Below are 21690 nucleotides of genomic sequence, written 5' to 3' on the forward strand. Positions count from 1 at the left end.
AAGAGCTGAGAAATGGGGGATTCAGGACTGAGCCAGGGGTGATCTCTGAGAGGGGCTGGTAGAGCTCGAGGGGTTTGGGTTTGAGAATCTCGACTTCAGCAAACGTCCTGTTAAAAGCTGAATAGCGCTTCCTTCTGGATTTTAGGAATCTGCTGCATTCCTAAAAATAGCTGCTGGAATTAAATAAGTTTTTTTTTTAAAAGATGCACACGCTCATGTTAGCAAATGTCACTGGATAAGAATCTTTAAGTCATCTCTGCAGGGTGACATCTGGTCACAATTCCTGTTGTCAATACCTGCTCTACAAAATACCCATTCTCAGGATGCTGCAGCTCCTGTGCATCCCCAGGAGCTGGATACAGCCATCCCCGTGGGAGTTTCTCTGTTGTTGCCATGAATGTTACCCAGAAAAGCAGTTTTGTGTAGCTACATGGTGATGTGGATGGAGGGAGGCTGCTGACCTTGGGAATGTTCACCCAGGTGATAATTCAGGGGGAAGAGCAAGGGCTGGTTTGGTGAGTGGGTGCTGAGAGAGCCTTTGGGTGATGGACTGAGGCTGGGAGGGTTTGCTCCAGGAACTGGATTTGGGGGGGAAAAAACCACTGTTAACTCTGATCATGTCATCAGTTGTGGCTGCTGGAATTCAAGTCATTAAATCTCTTGACTCTGTTCCAAACCAGGCTCCAGACAGGACCTTCACCTTCAGGAGGGAATTTCTCCTACCCACTTGTGGAGCTTTCTTACACCACTGGAATGGTTTCTCTTGGTGATCTTAGCTCTTTTCCAGCGTGGCCATTCCTGTGATTTTGTCCTGTGAATGAGCTCAGGGCACATTCCCCACGGTTCCAGCTCGAGGTGTGTGTTATTTTACTTCATGAGGGGTGTGTGCTGACTTTATTCAGAGCTGTCACGACTTGAAACCTTGCAGAGCAGGAGGAGTGAGTTCTGCTGCAGCTTTGGTTTGCACACTCTGCACTGGGAAAAAAAGGAGGTGCAATACCCGAATTCACTGAATTTCTGCTTTGCCAACACATCAATCCATCAAACCTCAGACCTTTGTTACGCTCCTGGTGATGGGATGTCAGAAATGATGGAGCTGAAGGTGGAGGAGAGGAGGGCAAAGACAGCCAAGAGGCCATTCCAGTGTTATAAACAAAATAAATAATAGAAATAAAATAATAAATAATATAAATAAAGCAGAGATTTATTCAAAGGCCTTTAGGATCCACTGTGATGCCTGATCCTCTCTGGGCTGTTCCCAGGGCTGCTCCTGGGGATCCCAGGTGTGGGAAGAGGATTTGTAGAGAATCCTGGAGAGGATCTCTTCTGTCTGTCGAGGACAGACGTTGTTGAGAGAGAGAAATTGCACTAGAAACAAGTTTTTAAATGATGACTTTGCAAATAGATTCGATATTTTGGAGAAATAAAACCATGAAAGATGTATTGTAGCAAGACCCACGGAGGGGGATTCTGACAGATGATTGGCTTTGAAGCATCAGCAGCATTGTGTGGCAAAAAGCTGATAGGCCAAAAAAACCCACGAAAAATGTATTGGAATTAGGAAATAGTTTAGCTTCTGATTTTGATGGAGTCTCACCTTTCTCAAGAGACTGAAAATGGAATAAAATTTTTTAAAATACCCTCAAAGAGCCCTGTCTCTAGGTCACAAAAAGGGTTTTTTCTGGCACCCAGGGTCTCTGCCTGTGTTCATTACCTTTTGGCTCCCTGAGCCGAGCTCTGCTCAGGGCTCTGTGTCACAACAAGTCAGACAGGTCCTGCCCTGGGAGTCCTGAGTCACTGCAGCTTGGGAGGCTGTGAGGAAACTCCCCTGGCGGTTTGTACCGTGAGCTGGAGTCCTTTGGAGAGCCTTTTGCCTGCCTCTGACTCGTGTGGGAGTAACCTGTGCTACAGAGGGGCTGCGAATGTGTCTGCGTTATTTATAACCTGCCTTAGAGCAGCTCCTTGTGTGGGTTTGTCTCATCCAGATGTTCAGCTTCCTGGTGGTTTCTGTGCTCTCCGTGGCTGGGTTATACAGACACACAGTGCCAGGACACACAGGGAGTGGCTTTTCCTGGGTAAAGGACAGGGATCTTGGGAAAGAATCCAAACACTCCCCTTGGGAAGGCTCAGAGTGCCCAGAGAAGCTGCCCTTGGATCCCTGGCAATGCCCAAAACCAGCTTGGATGGGGGTTTTTGATGCCTGGAGATAAACCACAAACTTTTCCGCCTAGAGCAGTGAAAGGTGGCCCTGCCCACATCATGCAGTGGGACAAGAGAAGTTTTATATAAGTTGTTTTTTGTTTCATGTCCCTTCCCACCCAAACCATTGGAGAAATGCTATTTTTTTTTTTATTTTATTTCCTCAAAGAATTCCTGGCCACGTGGAAGTGTAGGAAGGATCCATGCAGGAATGGGTGTTCTCCCAGGGCTGTGTGTGTGCTGGGATTGAGTGTACACACCCCCCAGCAGGTGAGCTGCGTGTGCAGGGCTCTCCCCTGAAGGAGGAGGAGCAGGAGCTGGATTTACTGAGTTATTTTGCTGTTTGCTCAGGGGATTAAGTGTGTTTGAGCTCAGAGGAGCAGGGTGTGGGCTGAGCTGTGGAGCTGAGGCATCCTCCTGCAAAGGCACGAGCAGAATTCGTGGAAGGATCTGGATCTGGAAGGTCCTGGTGGTGTTTAAAAGAAGGCAGGTGGTCCCAAGATTTCATGTTTTCTCATCACTGTCTTTTTGGATAATTTCATTGTCAGGGAGTGAGTTTTGAGGCTTTGCCTCCTGACTCCTCGTGCTGTTTTATTGGAGCTTTCTCCTGAGAAAGAACTCCTCCCAAAGTGCTGATGGTCAGAGATCCTCCTGTTAGAGAAGTTGTTGGGACTGGGGGAGGACAGTGTGGGTTTGTTCCATCTCCTTTAGAGCTCTGAGCTGGAGCAGACTGGACAGAGCTAAGAGAATAAAGGAGATTTATTAAAAGGTCTTTAGGATCCACCTTGGGCAGGACAAGAACCTGGCCAGGGCTGCACCAAGGTGGACCCAAAATGGTCACAAAATGGACAAACAGTCACCAGGTCTCACATTTTAATAAGTTTTGGTCCATTTGCATTTTGGGGTTTAATTGTCCAATTATAATTATGCAGTCCCATCCTTCTTGTTTTCTCTGTTCAGCCCACTCTTGTTTTGTGGGTTTTGGGCTGAAAGTTGTCCTTGGTGTCCATTTGGGAAAGGATTTGTTTTGTGTCCCTGCTGTGTGATGACTGTGAGCTCAGAGCTGAGCCCTGGGCACCACAGAACCTGAAAAATTGAAGTTCTGCAGGAACTGAAGTTCAGCAGGAATTGAAGTTCTGCAGGAATTGAAGTTCGGCAGGAATTGAAGCTCAGCAGGAATTGAAGCTCTGCAGGAATTGAAGCTCTGCAGGAATTGAAGCTCTGCAGGAATTGAAGCTCAGCAGGAATTGGAGTTCTGCAGGAATTGAAGCTCTGCAGGAATTGGAGTTCTGCAGGAATTGGAGTTCTGCAGGAATTGAAGTTCTGCAGGAATTGAAGCTCAGCAGGAATTGAAGCTCAGCAGGAATTGAAGCTCAGCAGGAATTGAAGCTCTGCAGGAATTGGAGTTCTGCAGGAATTGGAGTTCTGCAGGAATTGAAGTTCTGCAGGAATTGAAGCTCAGCAGGAATTGAAGCTCTGCAGGAATTGAAGCTCTGCAGGAATTGAAGCTCAGCAGGAATTGGAGTTCTGCAGGAATTGAAGCTCTGCAGGAATTGGAGTTCTGCAGGAATTGGAGTTCTGCAGGAATTGAAGTTCTGCAGGAATTGAAGCTCTGCAGGAATTGAAGCTCTGCAGGAATTGAAGTTCAGTTGTAAAATGGATCATGGATTGCTCTGGGTTGGAAGGGACCTTAAAGCTCAGCTCCATGCCATGGGCAGGGACACCTTGCACTATCCCACCTCCCTGCACCTCTCCAACTCAAGCAGGTGCTTTGATAGCCACAGGAAGGTAGAAGCCTTGTCTTTACTGCCTCACTTTTGGGAAATTTCAGTGTTGAGTGATGAAAAGGCAGGCAGAAGGAAATTTCTGCTGTCTCCTGAATTAACAACTGTCCCATTCCAAAAGTGTGAAGGAGTGAGGCCTCAGGACTCTCAGCGATCCCAGGAGCACAAGGTGTGCCATCCCTGCAGTCAGTGTGCAGCTGGAATCCTCCAGATGTGCCTAGAGCTTACACAGGGCCCAGTAACAGCCTCAGAATGCTTTAATTAAAATAACAAAAATGCAATAAAAGACAGCTGACGACAGCAGCAATAATCGAGCCTAGGGATAACTTTTATATAAAAATAATAATTTTTTTTATAAATGATTTTTAAATACTTTATAATTTAAATAATTTTAAAATTATTTTGGGGGTGGAGAGCTTTATCAGGTCTTTCTAAACACAACAATTTCATCCTGGGGTCCTCAGAGTCTCAGGAGGGATGTGTTAACCTTGGTGCAGAGTCCCACAATCCTTGGGTTTGGAAAAAACCCCCGAGACCATGGAATTCCAGCTGTGCCCAAAATCCCCACCTTGTCCCCAGCCTGGAGCACTGAGTGCCACATCCAGGAATTCCCTGGGGACACCTCCAGGGCTGGGCACTCCCATGGGCAAGGCCTGAGCACCTTTTCCATGGGGAAATTCCTCCTGGTGCCCTCCCGGTACCAAACTTCCCAAATCTGTCAAATCCAGAACTCAAAACTCTCTGAAGACAATGCAGCTCTTGCCAAGAAGTTTTAATGCTTCAGGGTGTCGTTTGCCTGGAGCAGGCAGCCCTTCACCTTGGTTATCAGTTAAGGTAATTATTAATTATTTCGTCAGAAAGCTTCGGCAGTAAATCCACTTTCTCTTTCCGAGGAAAGCCCAGCGCAAGCTCATCAGGCAAGAGCTGAGAGTTCTGCTTTTAATTAAGCTCTTAATGATCTCAGTTGCTACTTAAGTCTATCAAAACATTTCTTCTGTGAGGGATTCAGAGCTGCACAGTGTGGATGAGCACCGCCCCAAACCAGCTCAATATCTTCACTCCTAGCACCACTTTTGTAATAATTTTAAGAGGATTTCCAGATCCTTTCCAGAGGTTTTCTAGGAGCTATTTTCTCCCTCCTTCGGCACAGAGCGAGGTCTCAGTTTTTTCCAGGTGTTGTCCCCAGCACTGGAATCCCTGGGACAGTGATTTCACTTGGTGGGAGAGGTTTTGGAAGCAGAAGCTCAGACAGGAGGGTTTATTTTGGAGGGACAACAGCCACTCCCAGGCCAGGGTTGGCTCTTTGTGCCTGTGACACTGGCACTGCTGGACTCCAGCTCTGTGGATACCTGTGGGTCACACAAACACACACCTGGCAGGAAAAATGCTGACTCCTCACCTTATTGAAAAAATGAAACCCAACCAAAACCTGAACTCTCTTTTGGTGAGTGAAGTACAGTGACTTCATCTCTAGTTGATAAATTTATGGACTAGATACATTTATCAATAATAATTATAGGTATAGACGCAGATATAACTATAGATAAATGTACAGACTAGATAATCCAGTAATAATCCCCATCCCTGAAAGTGTCCAAGGCCAAGTTCAGTGAGACTTGGAGCAACCTGGGGTAGTGGAAGGTGTCCCTGCAGGATGAGCTGTGAAGTTCCAACCCAAACCATTCCATGAGTTTATGGTCAGCTCTTGGAGAGGATGCTGTGGCTCTGAGTGAGAACTTCACCTTCCTCAGGGTGACACAGCTCTGGGAGTGGCACCACTGGCCAGGGCCACCCGTGGCCATCCTGCTGCTCCTCAGGGGAGGGGAGGGAGTGTGTCCTGAGCTCTGCCACGGGAACTTGGATATTCAGAGCTCTTCTTGGAGCTCTGAAACATCCTGGCTGCTGTCAGAGCCTGTGGCACAAAGCAGCTCAAACACACAACGTTTGAATTACAGAGTTGGGTGAGATGGGAGAAAGACTCTCAGACCATCCCCAGCACTGCCCAGGCCACCATTGTCAATGTCCCCAAGTGTCACATGCACAGGGCTTTTAAATCCCCCCAGGGATGGGGATCCAAACTTCCCTGGGCCTGAGCAGCCTTTCCATGGGGAAATTCCTGCTGCTGTCCCCCCTGAGCCTGCCCTGGCCCAGCCTGAGGCCATCTCCCCTTGTCCTGTCCCTGTGCCCTGGGAGCAGAGCCCGAGCCCCCTGGCTGTCCCCTCCTGGCAGGGAGTTGTGCAGAGCCACAAGGTCCCCCCTGAGCTCCTTTTCTCCAGCCTCAGCCCCTTTCCAGCCCCTCAGCCTCTCCTGGGGTTCCAGTCCCTTTCCCAGCTCCGTTCCCTGATGAGGCTGAGGATGAATTTGTGCTTTTCTGCCCCGAGCTGAGCACACGCGGTGCTGGGGCAGTGTGGGCACAGCAATTATTAATGAATTACAGGCAGAATGCTGGTTGTTTCTGCGCTGCTCTTGGCCTGTGGTGGGTGGGATGTGCTGAGCTGGGTGGTGTAGGGTGTGTCTGCAGGATGGGATGGGGTGTCCCTGTGGGATGGGATGTCCCTGCAGGGTGGGATGTCCCCGTGGGATGGGATAGGATGTCCCTGGGGGATGTCCCCGTGGGATGTCCCTGTGGGATGGGATGACCCGTGGGATGGGATAAGATGTCCCTGTGGGATGTCTCTGCAGGGTGGGATGTCCCTGCAGGGTGGGATGACCCGTGGGATGTCCCTGTGGGATGGGATGTCCCTGCGGGTTGGGATGACCCGTGGGATGTCCCTGCAGGATGGGATGTCCTCTGCAGGGTAGGATGTCCCTACAGGGTGGGATGTCCCGTGGGATGTCCCTGCAGGGTGGGATGTCCCCGTGGGGTGGGATAGGATGTCCCTGCGGGATGGGATGTCCCCGTGGGATGTCCCTGTGGGATGTCCTCTGTAGGGTTGGATGTCCCTGTGGGATGGGATGTCCTCTGTAGGGTGGCATGTCCCTGCAGGGTGGGATGTCGCTGTGGTATGGGATGTCCCAATGGGGGTAGGATGTGCCTGTAGAGTGGGATGTCCCTGTAGGATGGGATGTCCCTGCGGGGTGGGATGTCCCTGTAGAGTGGGATGTCCGTGTAGGGTGGGACATCGCCATGGGATAGGATGTCCCTGCAGGGTGGGATGTCCCCTGTAGAGTGGGATGTCCCCGTGGGATGGGATGGGATGTCCCTGTGGGATGAGATGTCCTCTGCAGAGTGGGATGTCCCCGTGGGATGTCCCTGTGGGATGGGATGTCCTCTGTAGGGTGGGATGTCCCTGCAGGGTGGGATGTCCCTGCAGGGTGGGATGTCCCCGTGGGATGGGATAAGATGTCCCTGCAGGGTGGGATGACCCGTGGGATGTCCCTGCGGGGTGGGATGGGATGTCCCTGCAGGGTGGGATGTCCCTGTGGGGTGGGATGTCCCTGCAGGGTGGGATGTCCCTGCAGGGTGGGATGTCCCTGTGGGGTGGGATGTCCCTGCAGGATGGGATGTCCCTGCAGGGTGGGATGTCCCCGTGGGATGGGATAAGATGTCCCTGCAGGATGGGATGACCCGTGGGATGTCCCTGCGGGGTGGGATGTCCCCGTGGGATGGGATGAGATGTCCCTGCGGGGTGGGATGTCCCCGTGGGATGGGATGTCCCTGCAGGGTGGGATGTCCCTGCAGGGTGGGATGTCCCTGCGGGGTGGGATGACCCGTGGGATGCCTGTCAAGCTGCAGCTCCCAGCCCTCCTCCTGCCCTACATTCTGCTCCCTCCCGCCCAGATCCTCCCGTGCTCAATGGGGGCTTTGTTGGGAAGGAATGCAAACAAAATCCGGGCTGTGTGAAAAGGGCCGGCTCATCATTTGTAGCTCTGCAGTGGACTAGAAAATAGCTTTTTCTCCCTCCCTCTCCTACCGGTGGCTTTGGGTCTGTCCCTTGTCAGGAGCAGTCACTTCGTGATTTAGTGGCAGAGGAGGGATCTTGGCAAGGTGTAAAGTGATATGGAAATGATTGTGAACTTTGAGCTGTTCTGCTGATGCAGCTTTTGGCTCTTTGTTAACATCTTACGTCTGAGAGAGCTGGAAACACAAATCCCTTGAGCCAGTAGCTGTGTATCCCCCAGGACAATCAAGGTTTAAACTGCACAAGTGGAGCTGTGGGCAGGGTTCCCTGTGCCTGTGGGATGGAGGGGCCTGACCTCAGTGTCCAGTGTGAGCTGGCAGCTCTGGAACTGCCCCTGGGCCGTGTTTGCCACAGTGCTGGTGTGAGGGCAGCGTTGGCACTGCCCCTGGGAGGGATTCCTGCTGCTCCTTAAAGCCTGGGACACCCAGAAACTCCAGGAATGCTTCTGTCCTTCCTAAAGCTGACTTCAGGGTTGTCACGCCTGGGCCCGTGGAATCACTGGATCACAGACTGGTTTGGGTGGGAAGGATCTTAAATCCCACCCAGTGTCACCCCTGCCATGGCAGAGTCACCTCTCAGTGTCCCAGGGTCACCTCTCAGTGTCCCAGGGTCACCTCCCAGTGTCCCAGGGGCTCCAGCCCCAGTGTCCAGCCTGGCCTTGGGCACTGCCAGGGATCCAGGGGCAGCCCCAGCTGCTCTGGGCACCCTGTGCCAGCCCTGCCCACCCTGCCAGGGAACAATTCCTGCCCCAGAGCCCATCCAGCCCTGCCCTGGGCACTGGGAAGCCATTCCCTGTGTCCTGTCCCTGCAGCCCTTGTCCCCAGCCCCTCTGCAGCTCTCCTGGAGCCCCTTTAGGCCCTGGAAGATGCTCTGAGCTCTCCCTGGAGCCTTCTCCTGTCCAGGTGAGCACCCCCAGCTCTCCCAGCCTGGCTCCAGAGCTGCTCCATCCCTCTGGCACCTCAGTGCCTCTCTCAGCAGCAGCTCCAGCTCTTTGTGCTGCTGTCCCCAGGCTGCTCTGAGCAGCGGGTGGAACACTGGGAATGGGAAAGAAATGATCTGGGACCTGTGAGGATTTACCTGTTGAGAGCTCTGCTGAAGGGTAGTGAACATTCCCACATCTTAATTGGAACATCTGGAATTTAGAAGGTTTGTGTAAGCCTGGCCATATCCTTCCAGGTTTTCCTGTGAATTCCAGCTCGTCCTGCTGAAGGTGATAAATATCTTACCGACACTTAATGAGGGAGTCATTTCATGCTCATCTTTAATTCATGAGGTCTTTCATGATCCCCCCTGTGATGACGAGATGTCTGCTCTTCAGCCAGTCAGGTTTTATACCAGTTACCCTCTTCAGCTCTTTCCTGAAGTGAATTTTTCCTGGAAACCTCCCCAGATCTGTTTTCTGGGAAGCTTTTGTGTTTCTGGTGTTTGTTGTCAGCAGCCTGTGACTGGACAGAGAGGCTGGAGTCTCCTTTTCTCAGTCTGTTGGAACTCCTTTGGAAGTGTTTCCAGGGAAATTCATTGCTCTTTATTGTCACCTTTCAGTTCTGAAGGCTGAACTGGTATTTTATTGGAATAGGAGCTGAGTATAACGTGGAATTAGAGATTTATTTTATCCCCAAATACTGGAGCTGGCTAAATCCCTCACAGTGCAGAGAAGAGTTAATTTCCTTGGCTGGGTTAATAATTGACTTTATCTTAACACATAAAAAATGCCTCTCCAACGTCCTGCTGCACCTGGGCACAGCCCAGAAGTCACTATCACCATATAAAATATTTCATTTCTCGTGTTTGGTGTTCGTTTGTTTGGTTGTGTTGCTGGGGACACAACGTGGCAGCAAACAGCTCCCTGAAATGCTGAAAAAAAAAACAAACCCAGGTTTGGGTGGATCTGGGGCAGTTTTGTACCTTGACAATGAATCATTCAGCAGCTTTATATTTCCAGTCATGTTTGTTTGATAGTGCCTTGGCCTCGAGTCACTGTAAATCTCAGAATCCCAGAATTCTTGGGGTTAGAAAAGCTGTCCCCAGAGCACTGAGTGTCACATCCAGGAATTCCTTGGACACCTCCAGGGATGTCCTTCCAAAACTGGGAGTTTCTGGCTTGTGTCCAGCTCCCAGCCCAAGAAATTCTGTGTTCTGGGTGTTGGCTGAAAGGAGTTCAAAGCAGAGCTCCTGTGCAAGCCTCTTATATAATATTTCATCATTTCATCAATTCTGTTTCATCTTCCCCGGGTATAAAGTGACCTTGTGGATTTGGGAGGGGAAGTTTGGGATCGCAGCTGCCACCTTTTAAAAAAAGTCTATAACTATGAACAGGTTTTTTTGGAAAGCCTGAGGAATGATCCGTGGTGCTGTGTGATTGGAATTGAAAGGCAGAAGGGTGGCATCTGATGAGTGTCACAGCAGTTTGAGAGGCTGGTTTGGAGTGGGTTTTTTTTTTTTTCCTGCTGTTCTGGTGTAGCCTCTGCTGTAAGTCTTGTTTTGGGAAGAGAAAGTTGGATCCTGGAGCAGCTCTGGGCTCCTCCCGACAGGAAAAGTTCTGGAGGGAACTTTCTGCTCCCAGGGCACAGGGACAGGACAAAGGGAGATGGCCTCAGGCTGGGCCAGGACAGGCTCAGGGTGGATTTTGGGAACAATTCCTCCCTGGAAAGGACTGTCCTGGGGCAGTGGTGGAGTCCCCATCCCTGGAGGGGTTTAAAACCCCGGGGATGTGACACTTGTGCACTTTATTAGTTGATATTGAAAGTAAAAACCTTTCTCCTGGTCTGTGAGGATGAGCTGGGCTTGGCTGAGCTCTCAGATCTTGGTGACACTTCTGCCAAGGCCTGGCTTTGGCTGTCCCACACCCGAGGCTGAAGCAGGGGTGGGTCTGGATAAAGACACTGAGCTCTGATAATTCTCTTTCTTTGCTGCTTAAAGCTTTGCCAGAAGTTGGGCTGGATGATCCTTGTGGCTCCTTTCAGTGTTCCTGAACATCCCTGGTTTACCTGGCAGTTAATTAAAGAAGGAAAAAGCTGCTCTTCTTGTCTCAGCTATCCAGAGTTGACATGAGATTGATTTATTCTTTGCTAAATAAAGACTAATTACTTCTTTACGCCTTTCTTTGTTTTAGGGATAGACTTCAAGATTAAAACCGTCGAATTGCAAGGAAAGAAGATCAAGCTGCAGATCTGGTGAGTGACATCCAGCTTCCTTCAGCAGCAGCAGGAGTTCCTGGGGAGGGTTTGCTGCTCCTGAATCCTGTTTTTCAGGTTTCCAGCTGTACTCTGTGTTTCCACAGTGGTCACACCTCCCTGTGTGTGTCTGGAGCAGTGTTTGTAACCACTGGGCCTGGCTGCTCGCTTGGACAGGTTTCTGGCAAACCTGCTGCTGGTGGGGAGAGCATCCTCACAGCTTAGGATTTACTGGGAAGTGGTTTAAAAGCGGAATTTTTCAATTAGGAGTTGCCTCCAGTCTGGGACTATAAATTGACTCGTAGCCTCGCTTCGTGGCAGCAAGAAAATGCAATCCAGGGTTGGAATTTTCCATGCTCAGCTGCTCTGTGGGGATGTCTGACAAGAGGCAAAACCTCAGCTCCTTCCTTTGAGCTTCTGTGCTTTAACCAGAGGTTTTTTTCACCAGGTCAGGTCAGGGGAGCTGGTGGCTTTTCCTGGCCTGTGAGTCTGGCTGAGCTCCCTGCTCACATCCTGCATCCTGCAGCTTCCCTGAACAGCTCTGAGCTGGGATTTGTCCCACTTTTAGCCCACTCACAACAATCCCATGGCTTTATAACATTGGGGTCTGTAGGTGCAGGTGGCTGGCTTCCATTTGGAGGGGAATTCCAGTCATTCCAGGATCATCGTGAGTGATGATCCTTCCTAACCAGGGCATCTGGAGCCCTCTTGTCACCAGCACCCTGAGGGAGTGTTAGAACTGACACAGAGTAGGTTTGGGTGGGGTTTTGGGGCGGGAATTGTTCCCTGGCAGGGTGGGCAGGGCTGGCACAGGGTGCCCAGAGCAGCTGGGGCTGGATCCCTGGCAGTGCCCAAGGCCAGGCTGGACACTGGGGTTGGAGCACCTGGGACAGTGGGAGGTGGCCCTGGGACAGTGGGAGGTGTCCCTGCCATGGCAGAGGGTGACACTGGATGGTTTTTAAGGTCCCTTCCAACCCAAACCATTCCATGACTCTATGATTAAACTGAAAATCGTCATGAAATAGAAAAAAAACCCAAGAAATATGGAAAAAAAATGAGGCTATTTAGTGCCTGAATAAAGAGCAAGATGTCATGAAGCTGTGCAGATTGTGGGGTTTAGGGAAGTGGCATTGGGTCAGCTGAGATTTATACAGTGGCAACTTTTGAATGTCACCAAATTGGGAAGTTGTGGCCTGAATTGTCGTTCCCAACACGAATCTACTGCTTGTTTCTGCCAGGTTCAGATTGCACATTTGAAATGAAACTTGGAAAGCAGAAAATTAAGTTCCTACCCCCCTCAAAAAAAAATTTAAATAAATAAAACCTCAGTGTTTTTGTTGCCAGCTTTTTCTATAGCAGGAGTTTTGGCAGCAGGGGCTCAGTTAATTGTGGAGGTGTTTTGTGCTGTGCATCTCTTATTTCCTCACTGCTTCCTGCCTTTGAACTCACTCCACACTTGCAGGAGCTGTGCAGCATTCCCACAAGAACCCAGCAGCTGAGTGAGCAGGGGGATGGATTTAGGGGAACATTTCCTGTGTCAGCCTGAGGCTGTTGGGAGCTTTCCCTGCTGCAGAGTTTGGATCTGCTGTTGTTCTTGTTCAACCTCATGAGTTGAGTCCACTTCTGGAGCTTGTCCCAAATCCTTCTGGATGGCCTCATCCTTCAGGTGTGACAACTTTAGACCACACCACATGGCAGGACAGCTCCTTACCTCTTCCTGGGTATGGCAAAGGGCCCTGGTGACAGTCTCACAGCCTGAGATTTCTATTTAGGGCTAAAGCAGGAGCACAAAGGTCAGGCTGAATTAAACCCTGCTGGGGTGAGGAGCAACTCGATACTCAGAAGCTGTTGGTGGTGCTGCTCTGTGAGGATCTGGATTAGAACCTTCTCCTGCTGCTCCAAATGGAAATGTGCCTGCCAGGAGCAGGATGGGACATGAGCTTATCCAGGGCACATCCCTCAGGAGAGAACCTCTGTGGGTCAGCTTCTGGGTGGAAGCACATCCAGGAGCTCAGGATCTCCTTGGCTGGGTTGTTGTCCAGCTCCTCTTTGGGAGGATTGCTGCTGGGACAGTCACTGGTGATGGGCCTGCTCCAGGATCTGGGAGAAGGGTATTTAACACACATTTGGGAGTGGAAACACACCCAGAGGGTGAGACCTGGAGGGGTTTGCGGTGCTGAATGTCTGGAAGAACATTGTCATGGTGTCTTGGTTTGGAAAGACAAGTGTCTGCTAAGGAAAGCAGGAGCCTCCCTTGAAGGTGTAAACCCCCTCCCTCTGAATTATTATAATTTTGAAATTAAGGGGCTTTCAGTCAAAGAGATGGGAATGGGAATAACAGTTCTTTACCAGGAAAATTAAAATACAAATGTAGTAGTACAAAAAAGCAAACGAAAAAGGATAAAAGTCAGAGCTGTTGGTCAGGCTGTTGGTGTGAGCCCAGCCCAAGCCTCCTGCAGTGACAGATGTGGTTCTGTGGCAGCAGAGATGATCCTGGAGAAGGTGCAGTGGTGCTGAGCTGGGGCTGCTCTCCCTCTGGGAATCCAGAGCACACAGGCTGTGCTGGGCTTCTGAATGCCAGGGCTGATCCAGGGGGGAATGCTGGGCTCCTGGCCCTGGGTGGAGCCTCTCCCAGTGGCTGCTGGAATTGTCTGAGCCCTGCAGTGAGCCTGGCTGGCCATGGACAGCAGAGAGCCCTGGGATTGTGAGGGCTGGGTCATGGAAGGGATAAAGAAACACTGCCCCAGATGGTTTTACAGCTGGGATTGTAACCCAAGAGAGGAGACCTGGGGGAATGGGAGGCAGGGGCAGTGCTGGGACAGGGAATGGGGACAGTGGGGACAGTGGGGACAGTGGGGACAGTGGGGACAGTGGTTAGAGGAGCTCTCTGAACACAGACACAGCACCTGCTTTGCCAATGACACACTGAACTGTCCCCCACAAGGCGCAACCTGGAGGTTTCCACAAACCCAGCACGGCAAGGAGCCCAAAGTGCACTGTTTGTAGGGTACTGTTTTCCTAAGACCACCTCTGTGATGCAGGGCTGCCAGCTGCCTAATGCCTGTTTATTTAGAAATCCTCATTTCTGTGCCTGGCTTCTTTTGGGGGGCTCTGGGGAGATGCTCTCGTTCCGTTTTAAACATCACTTTTCTCGCCAAGCAACATGTGTCTGCTGCCCTGACCACAGCTTGTGGACAACAGTCACATCCATGCTTATACTTACACCAGCATTTAAGTGTGTAAGTAATAAGTGTGTAAGTAATAAGTGTGTAAGTAATAAGTGTGTAAGTAATAAGTGTGTAAGTAATAAGTGTGTAATAAGAAGCGTGGCTCCAGCTGGATGATAAAAGACACGGCAAGTGGCACAGTAGGAGCCAACACTCCACAGGGAGTGTAACCCAAGAAACCTGGTGCAGAGAAAGAATGAAGGACCAGAGTGAGAGATGCAGGAAAAGATGGTGCTGCCTGTGGGAAAATGCTGAAGGCCTTCAAAGGGACAAGGTGGTAGAGCTAAAAACTTGAGTGTGATCTCACACGTTCAGGGTAGAGTTACTCTGAAATGGAAACCAAAAGGCTTTGGCATCCTCGAATTCCCAGAACTCATTAACACAGTGGAGCCACTGAGGAATGAAATGGGGTTTTCCTGATGGTGTGGGCAGGAATTGAGGGTGGCAGTGCCACAGAGCACAGGTTTGACCAGCACTGCCTGGGGAGAAAGGAACTACAACTGCAAAGATGAGGCTTCTGCAGGGTGTTCAACTCCTGAAGTGATGGAACTTGCTGCCTTTTTCCAACACCAGAACATCAGTTCTGCCCCGAGGCTGGAAAGTGGCACGTGGAAAGCACCAGGAGATGAAGTTTTGCTGGGAAATTCCTGATGGGATGTAATGGTAGCTGCATGTCCATGGATGGCTTCACGAGGGATTTCACAAGAGCACAGTCAGCTTTGGACTCTTAAATCCACAGAGGGGATCCCTGGTTCCAGAATTCCTTAACCACTGGGGAATGGAAACTGGAAAAGCTCTGGGCTGCCCAGGTACAGCTCTGAGGTGTTTGTCAGGAGGCACAAAAAGCAGAGCTGGGTTTGTCAGGCAAAGCAGAGGCTCAAAAGAATGTAACTGTCTGCTAAAAATCTATTTTTTTTTCTTTTTTTTTCCTACTTAGCTGCTCTTCCAACTCTCCTCCAATCTTTAATGACATTTGCATGTCAGCCCTGTTTTCCTACAGTCATCCTGACTGATTCCAAATTTTAGGAGCAGCTTGAGGATTTTAGTGTGCAGCTTCTAACTGTATGGAGGACTATAAAATAATTTTTCTCTCAGTGCATCTCTGCTGACAACACATTCACATGGCCAGAGAAATGTCCTCAGGATCTTGGTTAATTCAGCATTGAGCTGAATTGTTCCCCTGGTGTGGCAGTCCTATGAAACAATTGGATAATTCTCTCATTATGGATTTTTTTTGTTTTTTCTTGGCTGAGTATTATTCAGAAAAGCTGGAATTTGCCAGTCATGAAATATCTGAGAGCACCTTTCCTCAGCCCAGTCACTTCAGACTCCTCCTCAGTCCAACCTCAGGCTGCACAGTTCTGTTCAAACGTAACAACAATTTCATAAGTAATAAAAATCTGGGGATTATTTTGCCAGGAATTATTTGGTTTCATGTGTTGAAGACCTTCATTTTGAGCCACGTCGGAGCGGGAGGATGCTCACAGATCATCACATCTAATCTCTTCTTGCTGCAGCCGTGGAAATCTTTCATCAATAAATCATAATACATTTCAAGGTTTCTTTAGTCTCTGCCAGGTCAGCTGGAAAGCTGTCCCAGAAATTCCTTTCTCTCCAGGTTAAACCTCTTAATATGATACAGCTTATGCATATTTTAATGCTGGCAGGAGGATAATTCAAGTAGATTTTTTTCACTTTTCCTTGAGCATCTCCTTCCACAGGACGACCTCCTTTGTCTTCACATCCCAGCTCTCTCCTTTTCCATTTTCCTTGGCCATTTCAGTAATTTTTGCTGGGAGATTCAGGCAGTTTACACCCAGCTCTGCCTCCACCCAGAGCTTTGGAGGCTGCTCCCACATGGCAGAGGTTTGAACAAAGGGCTGGGGAGCCAGGGCAGCAAACAGCAGCTCCCACTGCCTCCTGCCATTTGCCCAGGGTGGATCCAGCACTCGTGAGCCATAACTCATTTCCTCTGCTTGCCTCAGCCAGCCCTTAATCTCCCCTCCATTAGGAGTTATCTCTGAATAATGAATGGAGAAGCCATTAACCGAGGGAAAGGGCAGCTATAGTATTTATTTAAAAAAAAAAAATAAGGGAAACACTCCAGGTTCTTCTCTTCTTCCCTCCCCAGCTTTTTTTTTTTTCTCTCTTCCATTAGCTGAGCTCCAGTTGCCAGAAAAAAAAAGCAGTGGAGGAGTTAAGCAGGCGAGTCAGCTGTAGGATGTGACAAGCAGTGGAGTAGCAGCTCCGTGCTGCCAACGCCAAGTTGTGTAAAACCGCTCAGAATTGTTGCTGTGACGGCTGCTGGCCGTGGCAGGAGGGAGGAATCACAGATCCCAAATATCTCCTGGGGTTGGGAAAGCTTTTCCAGCACTGTCCTGCTCGGTTGGAGCCACTGGGAGGGAGTGACCTGGGGGAAGGTGTTGGTAAGTGTGTAAAGAACTTGGGGAGAGAGAAAATAATGAGGGTGTGAGTTCATTTGCAGGAATTTGTCCTGAGTGAAGGAATGGATCCCTCTCTCTCTCTCTCTAGGAAAACCATCAATGAAAGGATTAAACTCCTCCAAATTGCTTCATAGAATCCCTGAATGGTTTGGGTGGGAAGGAACTTGAAAACCCATCCTGTTTCCACCCCCTGCCAGGGGCAGGGACAACTTTCACTATCCTCAATGTCCATCGTGGCCTTGGACACTTCCAGGGATCCAGGGGCAGCCAGGACCTGCCCACATTCCCAGGGAAGAGTTAAGGGGACACACTGGGGGTCTTGTATGAAAGATAAGCCAGAAAAAGGCGAAGCTGTAAAGTTTAAATCCATCCGAGGAGTGGGGTTTTCTAATGTCACTGCAGAAAGTCCTGTGCAATTCAGTGCAGCCCAGTGCCAACTCCTGGAGTTCAGAGGGGGAGGTCAGAGCAGCGTGCTCATGGGGAGGCCAGGAGTGGGATGGGTGAACAGGAATATCCCTGGAAGTATCCCAGTGTGGGGCTGATGAGGCCCCAGCTGGACTGTGCTGGGTTTTTCTGATCATGGGCAGTTGGGGACAGTCCAGAGGTGCTGGGAGCTGAGGCTGTACCCGAGCCTTTGGCCAGTCAGTGCAGGCTGGAGAAGGTTCCCAGCAGCACATCAAGACATTTTCAGGAATAGTGAGGGGCTCCCTGGGGGGTTTGTGGAGCTGGGAGTGGAGTCATTACCCCCAGAAGTCACAGCCAGACATCCAGATCCTGTCAGGGCATCCCTGGCAGAGGGGGATCCAGTTTGGGACCTGCCTGGCTCCTCCTCTGCTCCTTACCCTCATCCTGGTGTCAGCAGCTGCTGGGTGTGTGCTGGAGCTGTGGGTCAGGGACACCCTGGGCCTTTGTGGAGGGGCTGCTGGAGTGTGTAACCTTGGCTCAGACCAGTTTCAGTCTGGAGACGCCTTTGCTTCTACCTTGTCCTAGAATCACTGAATCCCAGAATGGTTTGGGTGGGAAGGGACCTTAAAGTTTATCCAGTGTCACCCCTTGCCATGGCAGGGTCACCTGCCACTGTCCCAGGGTCACCTCCCAGTGTCCCAGGGTCACCTCCCACTGTCCCAGGGACACCTCCCACTGTCCCAGGGCCACCTCCCACTGTCCCAGGGGCTCCAACCCCAGTGTCCAGCCTGGCCTTGGGCACTGCCAGGGATCCAGGGGCAGCCCCAGCTGCTCTGGGCACCCTGTGCCAGCCCTGCCCACGCTGCCAGGGAACAATTCCTGCCCCAGAGCCCATCCAGCCCTGCCCTGGGCACTGGGAAGCCATTCCCTGTGTCCTGTCCCTGCAGCCCTTGTCCCCAGTCCCTCTGCAGCTCTCCTGGAGCCCCTTTAGGCCCTGGGAGATGCTCTGAGCTCTCCCTGGAGCCTTCTCCTGTCCAGGTGAGCGCCCCCAGCTCTCCCAGCCCGGCTCCAGAGGAGCTCCAGCCCTTGGAGCATCTCCGTGGCCTCCAACAGCTCTGTGTCCTTCTTACATGAACCATGTCACTAAAAACTGTCTGTAAACCTACAATCTCTGGCCTTTGTGGCCTCTGAAAGACGCTGAGGAATGTGCAGTTAATTCTTCATTTAGGATTTTTTCCAATTTTTAATGACTTCTCAATGTGTAATTCCCACTTTACTTCATGCAGCTTGGTTTAACCCCATCTCATCCACCCAAGATCCCGGAGGGAAACGGGGAGATCCAGGCTGTCACTGATGTTTTATGATCAGTTTTTTACCAACATTTAATAGCACAGCTTGACTGATGTTCCATAGGATTTGCTCAGAAATGTCAGGAATATACATTTACAAGATGAAGTTGAACCTTTAGAAGGCTGATGTGAGAAGAAAACTCCTGGCAGTGTTTAGCCTGAATTCCAGAGAACTTTGAGTTTTTTGTGTGGGAAGGGACTCTGTGAGTCTGTGATGGGACAGTTGGTCCCAGGCTCCTGGAGAAGCTTGTGCTGGTACATAGAAGTAAAGAATTATTAAAAAGAAACTTTATAAAATCAAGACTTACTGTTTCAGCTAAATTGACAACTCACCTAAAAAATTCCCGTGAAAAAATAATAAAAATCAATTTACGCAGCAATTTATTATTATTAAAAAAAACACAACTCACACCTACAGAAAAGAAAATTCTGCCCAGACAAAACACTACCAAAAACCCCAAAAATCTAAACTGTCTAAAAAAAGTTTAATAAGGCTATACAATAAACATTACCAACCAATGAACTAAGTTTCAATAAATTACTAACCAATTAACGATTCAATAAATTACCAGCCTGTGAAATTCAAACACAGTGTTTTCTAATATTCCTATAAATATTACCCATGTGTAAAACACTTCCCAAAAAACCAGAAAATGTAAACTATCTGAAAAAAATTATTGAGCATCTAGAGTAACCATTACCAACCAATGAACTAAATTTCAATAAATTACTAACCAATTAACAATTTAATAAATTACCAACCTGTGAAATTCAAATACAATACCTATAAATATTAACCATGTGTAAAACACTTCCCAAAAAATATAAATTGTCTAAAAAAAAAGGTTTAGTAAGCATATACACGAACCATGACCAACCAATAAACTGTTTCGATAAATCACTAACCATTTAACAATTCAATAAATTACCAACCAATGAAATTCAAACACAATACCTATAAATATTAACCATGTGGAAAACACTTTCCAAAAAATATAAATTGTCTAAAAAAAAAGGTTTAGTAAGCATATACACGAACCATGACCAACCAATAAACTGTTTCGATAAATTACTAACCATTTAATAATTCAATAAATTACCAACCAATGAAATTCAAACACAATACCTATAAATATACCTATGAATATTACCCATGTGTAAAACACTTCCCAAAACATGTAAATTGTGTAAAAAAAAAGTTTAATAAGCATATACACTAACCATTACCAACCAATAAACTTAGTTTCGATAAATCACTAACCATTTAACAATTCAATAAATTACCAACCTGTGAAATTCACAGTGCTTTCTAATAAATCTATAAATATTAACCATGTGTAAAACACTTCCCAAAAAACGTAAATTGTCTACAAAAAGAAGTTTAAAAAGCATATACACGAACCATTACCGAGTTTAAAAAGCATATACACGAACCATTACCAACCAATGATCTAAGTTTCAATAAATTACTAACCAATTAACAATTTAATAAATTACCAACCTATGACATTCAAACACAATACCTTCTAATATTCCTATAAATATTACCCATGTGTAAAACACTTCCCCAAAAAATATAAATTGTCTAAAAAAAGAAGTTTAAAAAGCATATACACTAACCATTACCAACCAATGAACTAAGTTTCAATAAATTACTAACCAATTAACAATTCAATAAATTGCCAATCTCTGAAATTCAAACACAATACCTTCTATAATGCATATAAATACTACCCATGTGTAAAACACTTCCCAAAACATGTAAATTGTGTAAAAAAAAAGTTTAATAAGCATATACACTAACCATTACCGAGTTTAAAAAGCACTTACACTAACCATTACCAACCAATGAACTGTTTCAATAAGTTACTAACCCATTAACAATTTAATAAATTACCAACCAATGAAATTCAAACACAATACCTATAAATATTAACCATGTGTAAAACACTTCCCAAAAAATGGTTTTTGTCTAAAAAAAGAAGTTTAATAAGCATATACACGAACCATTACCAACCAAAAAACTAAATTTCGATAAATTACTAACCCATTAACAATTCAATAAATTACTAACCAATGAAATTCAAACACAATACCTATAAATATTAACCATGTGTAAAACACTTTCCAAAATATATAAATTGTCTAAAACAAATGGTTTAATAAGCACATACACGAACCATGACCAACCAAAAAACTTAGTTTCGATAAATCACTAACCATTGAACAATTCAATAAATTACCAACCAGTGAAATTCCATCCCAGTGCCATCTCCTATTCCCATCCCCACGACCCCAGTGAGCAGAAGCTGAGCCCTTGTCCCCTAGCAGCAGTCCCCTGGAGCAGTGTGTGTGTGTCTCCCCCAGGGACACGGCGGGCCAGGAGCGTTTCCACACCATCACCACCTCCTACTACCGAGGGGCCATGGGCATCATGCTGGTGTACGACATCACCAACGCCAAGAGCTTCGAGAACATCAGCAAATGGCTCCGGAACATCGATGAGGTGAGTCACAGAGAACCTGGGAGGGCCCTGAGGAGCCCCATCTGGGGTTTTTTTACGTCTTATTTTCTTCTGTTCGAGCCGCGATTAAACGCGCGAGAGAGAGACGCGATTTTCGTGTCGGACTCGGGTCCAAATAATTCTTACCTGGAGCACAGTTTCACAAGTTGTGAGTTCTGCTTAACAAGGTGAAAAATGGCTCTGGTTCTAGCTCCTTTACAAAGTCTTTTAAGCACTGACCAATTATTAAATGACACCTGAATTATTTTTACTTTTGACTCAATAATCAAACATCCGTGGCCTGCAATGGGGATTTTTCTGTCCAATTACAAAACACCACCCAGAGCATGAAGAAAAAAGTGAAAAAGGACTCAGCCTCTGCCCTGAATCCTCCATCTTGCTTTATATGTATATTACTATATACTAAAACCTTAAAATCCAAGTTTTCCACCTTGTGATATCACACACTTCTGTTCAAACTCCACACTCATAATCCCAACGCTCTCACTTAATTTTGGGAGTCTTTTCCAAGGCCTCAGGTCAAATGCAGTGTTTGCTTCAGGGTTAGAAGAGAAAGCCTAAAATTCTCAGCTTCCTGGGTTCCAGCATCCCCCAGAACTCAGCTCTCCCTTCTGCTCTGCCAGGAGAGTTGCCACATTAAACTGGAGAATCACCAGGTTGGAAGAGATCTCCAAGATCATCGA

General features: G+C 48.1%; 1 protein-coding gene across 2 annotated transcripts in view; it reads left to right on the forward strand.

Moving 5' to 3' along the window:
- The window catches only part of RAB10 (RAB10, member RAS oncogene family), a 45528-nt gene that overhangs the window by 15919 nt on the left and 7919 nt on the right, over window positions 1-21690 (forward strand). For both annotated transcript variants that reach the window (XM_066314572.1, XM_066314571.1), the window contains exons 2-3: window positions 10998-11058; window positions 20851-20989. In XM_066314572.1, the coding sequence (XP_066170669.1) occupies window positions 10998-11058; window positions 20851-20989 (200 nt within the window). The remainder of the gene's footprint in view (window positions 1-10997; window positions 11059-20850; window positions 20990-21690) is intronic.

The sequence above is a fragment of the Sylvia atricapilla genome, chromosome 3 (assembly GCF_009819655.1).
Source record: "Sylvia atricapilla isolate bSylAtr1 chromosome 3, bSylAtr1.pri, whole genome shotgun sequence".
NCBI lineage: Eukaryota > Metazoa > Chordata > Aves > Passeriformes > Sylviidae > Sylvia > Sylvia atricapilla.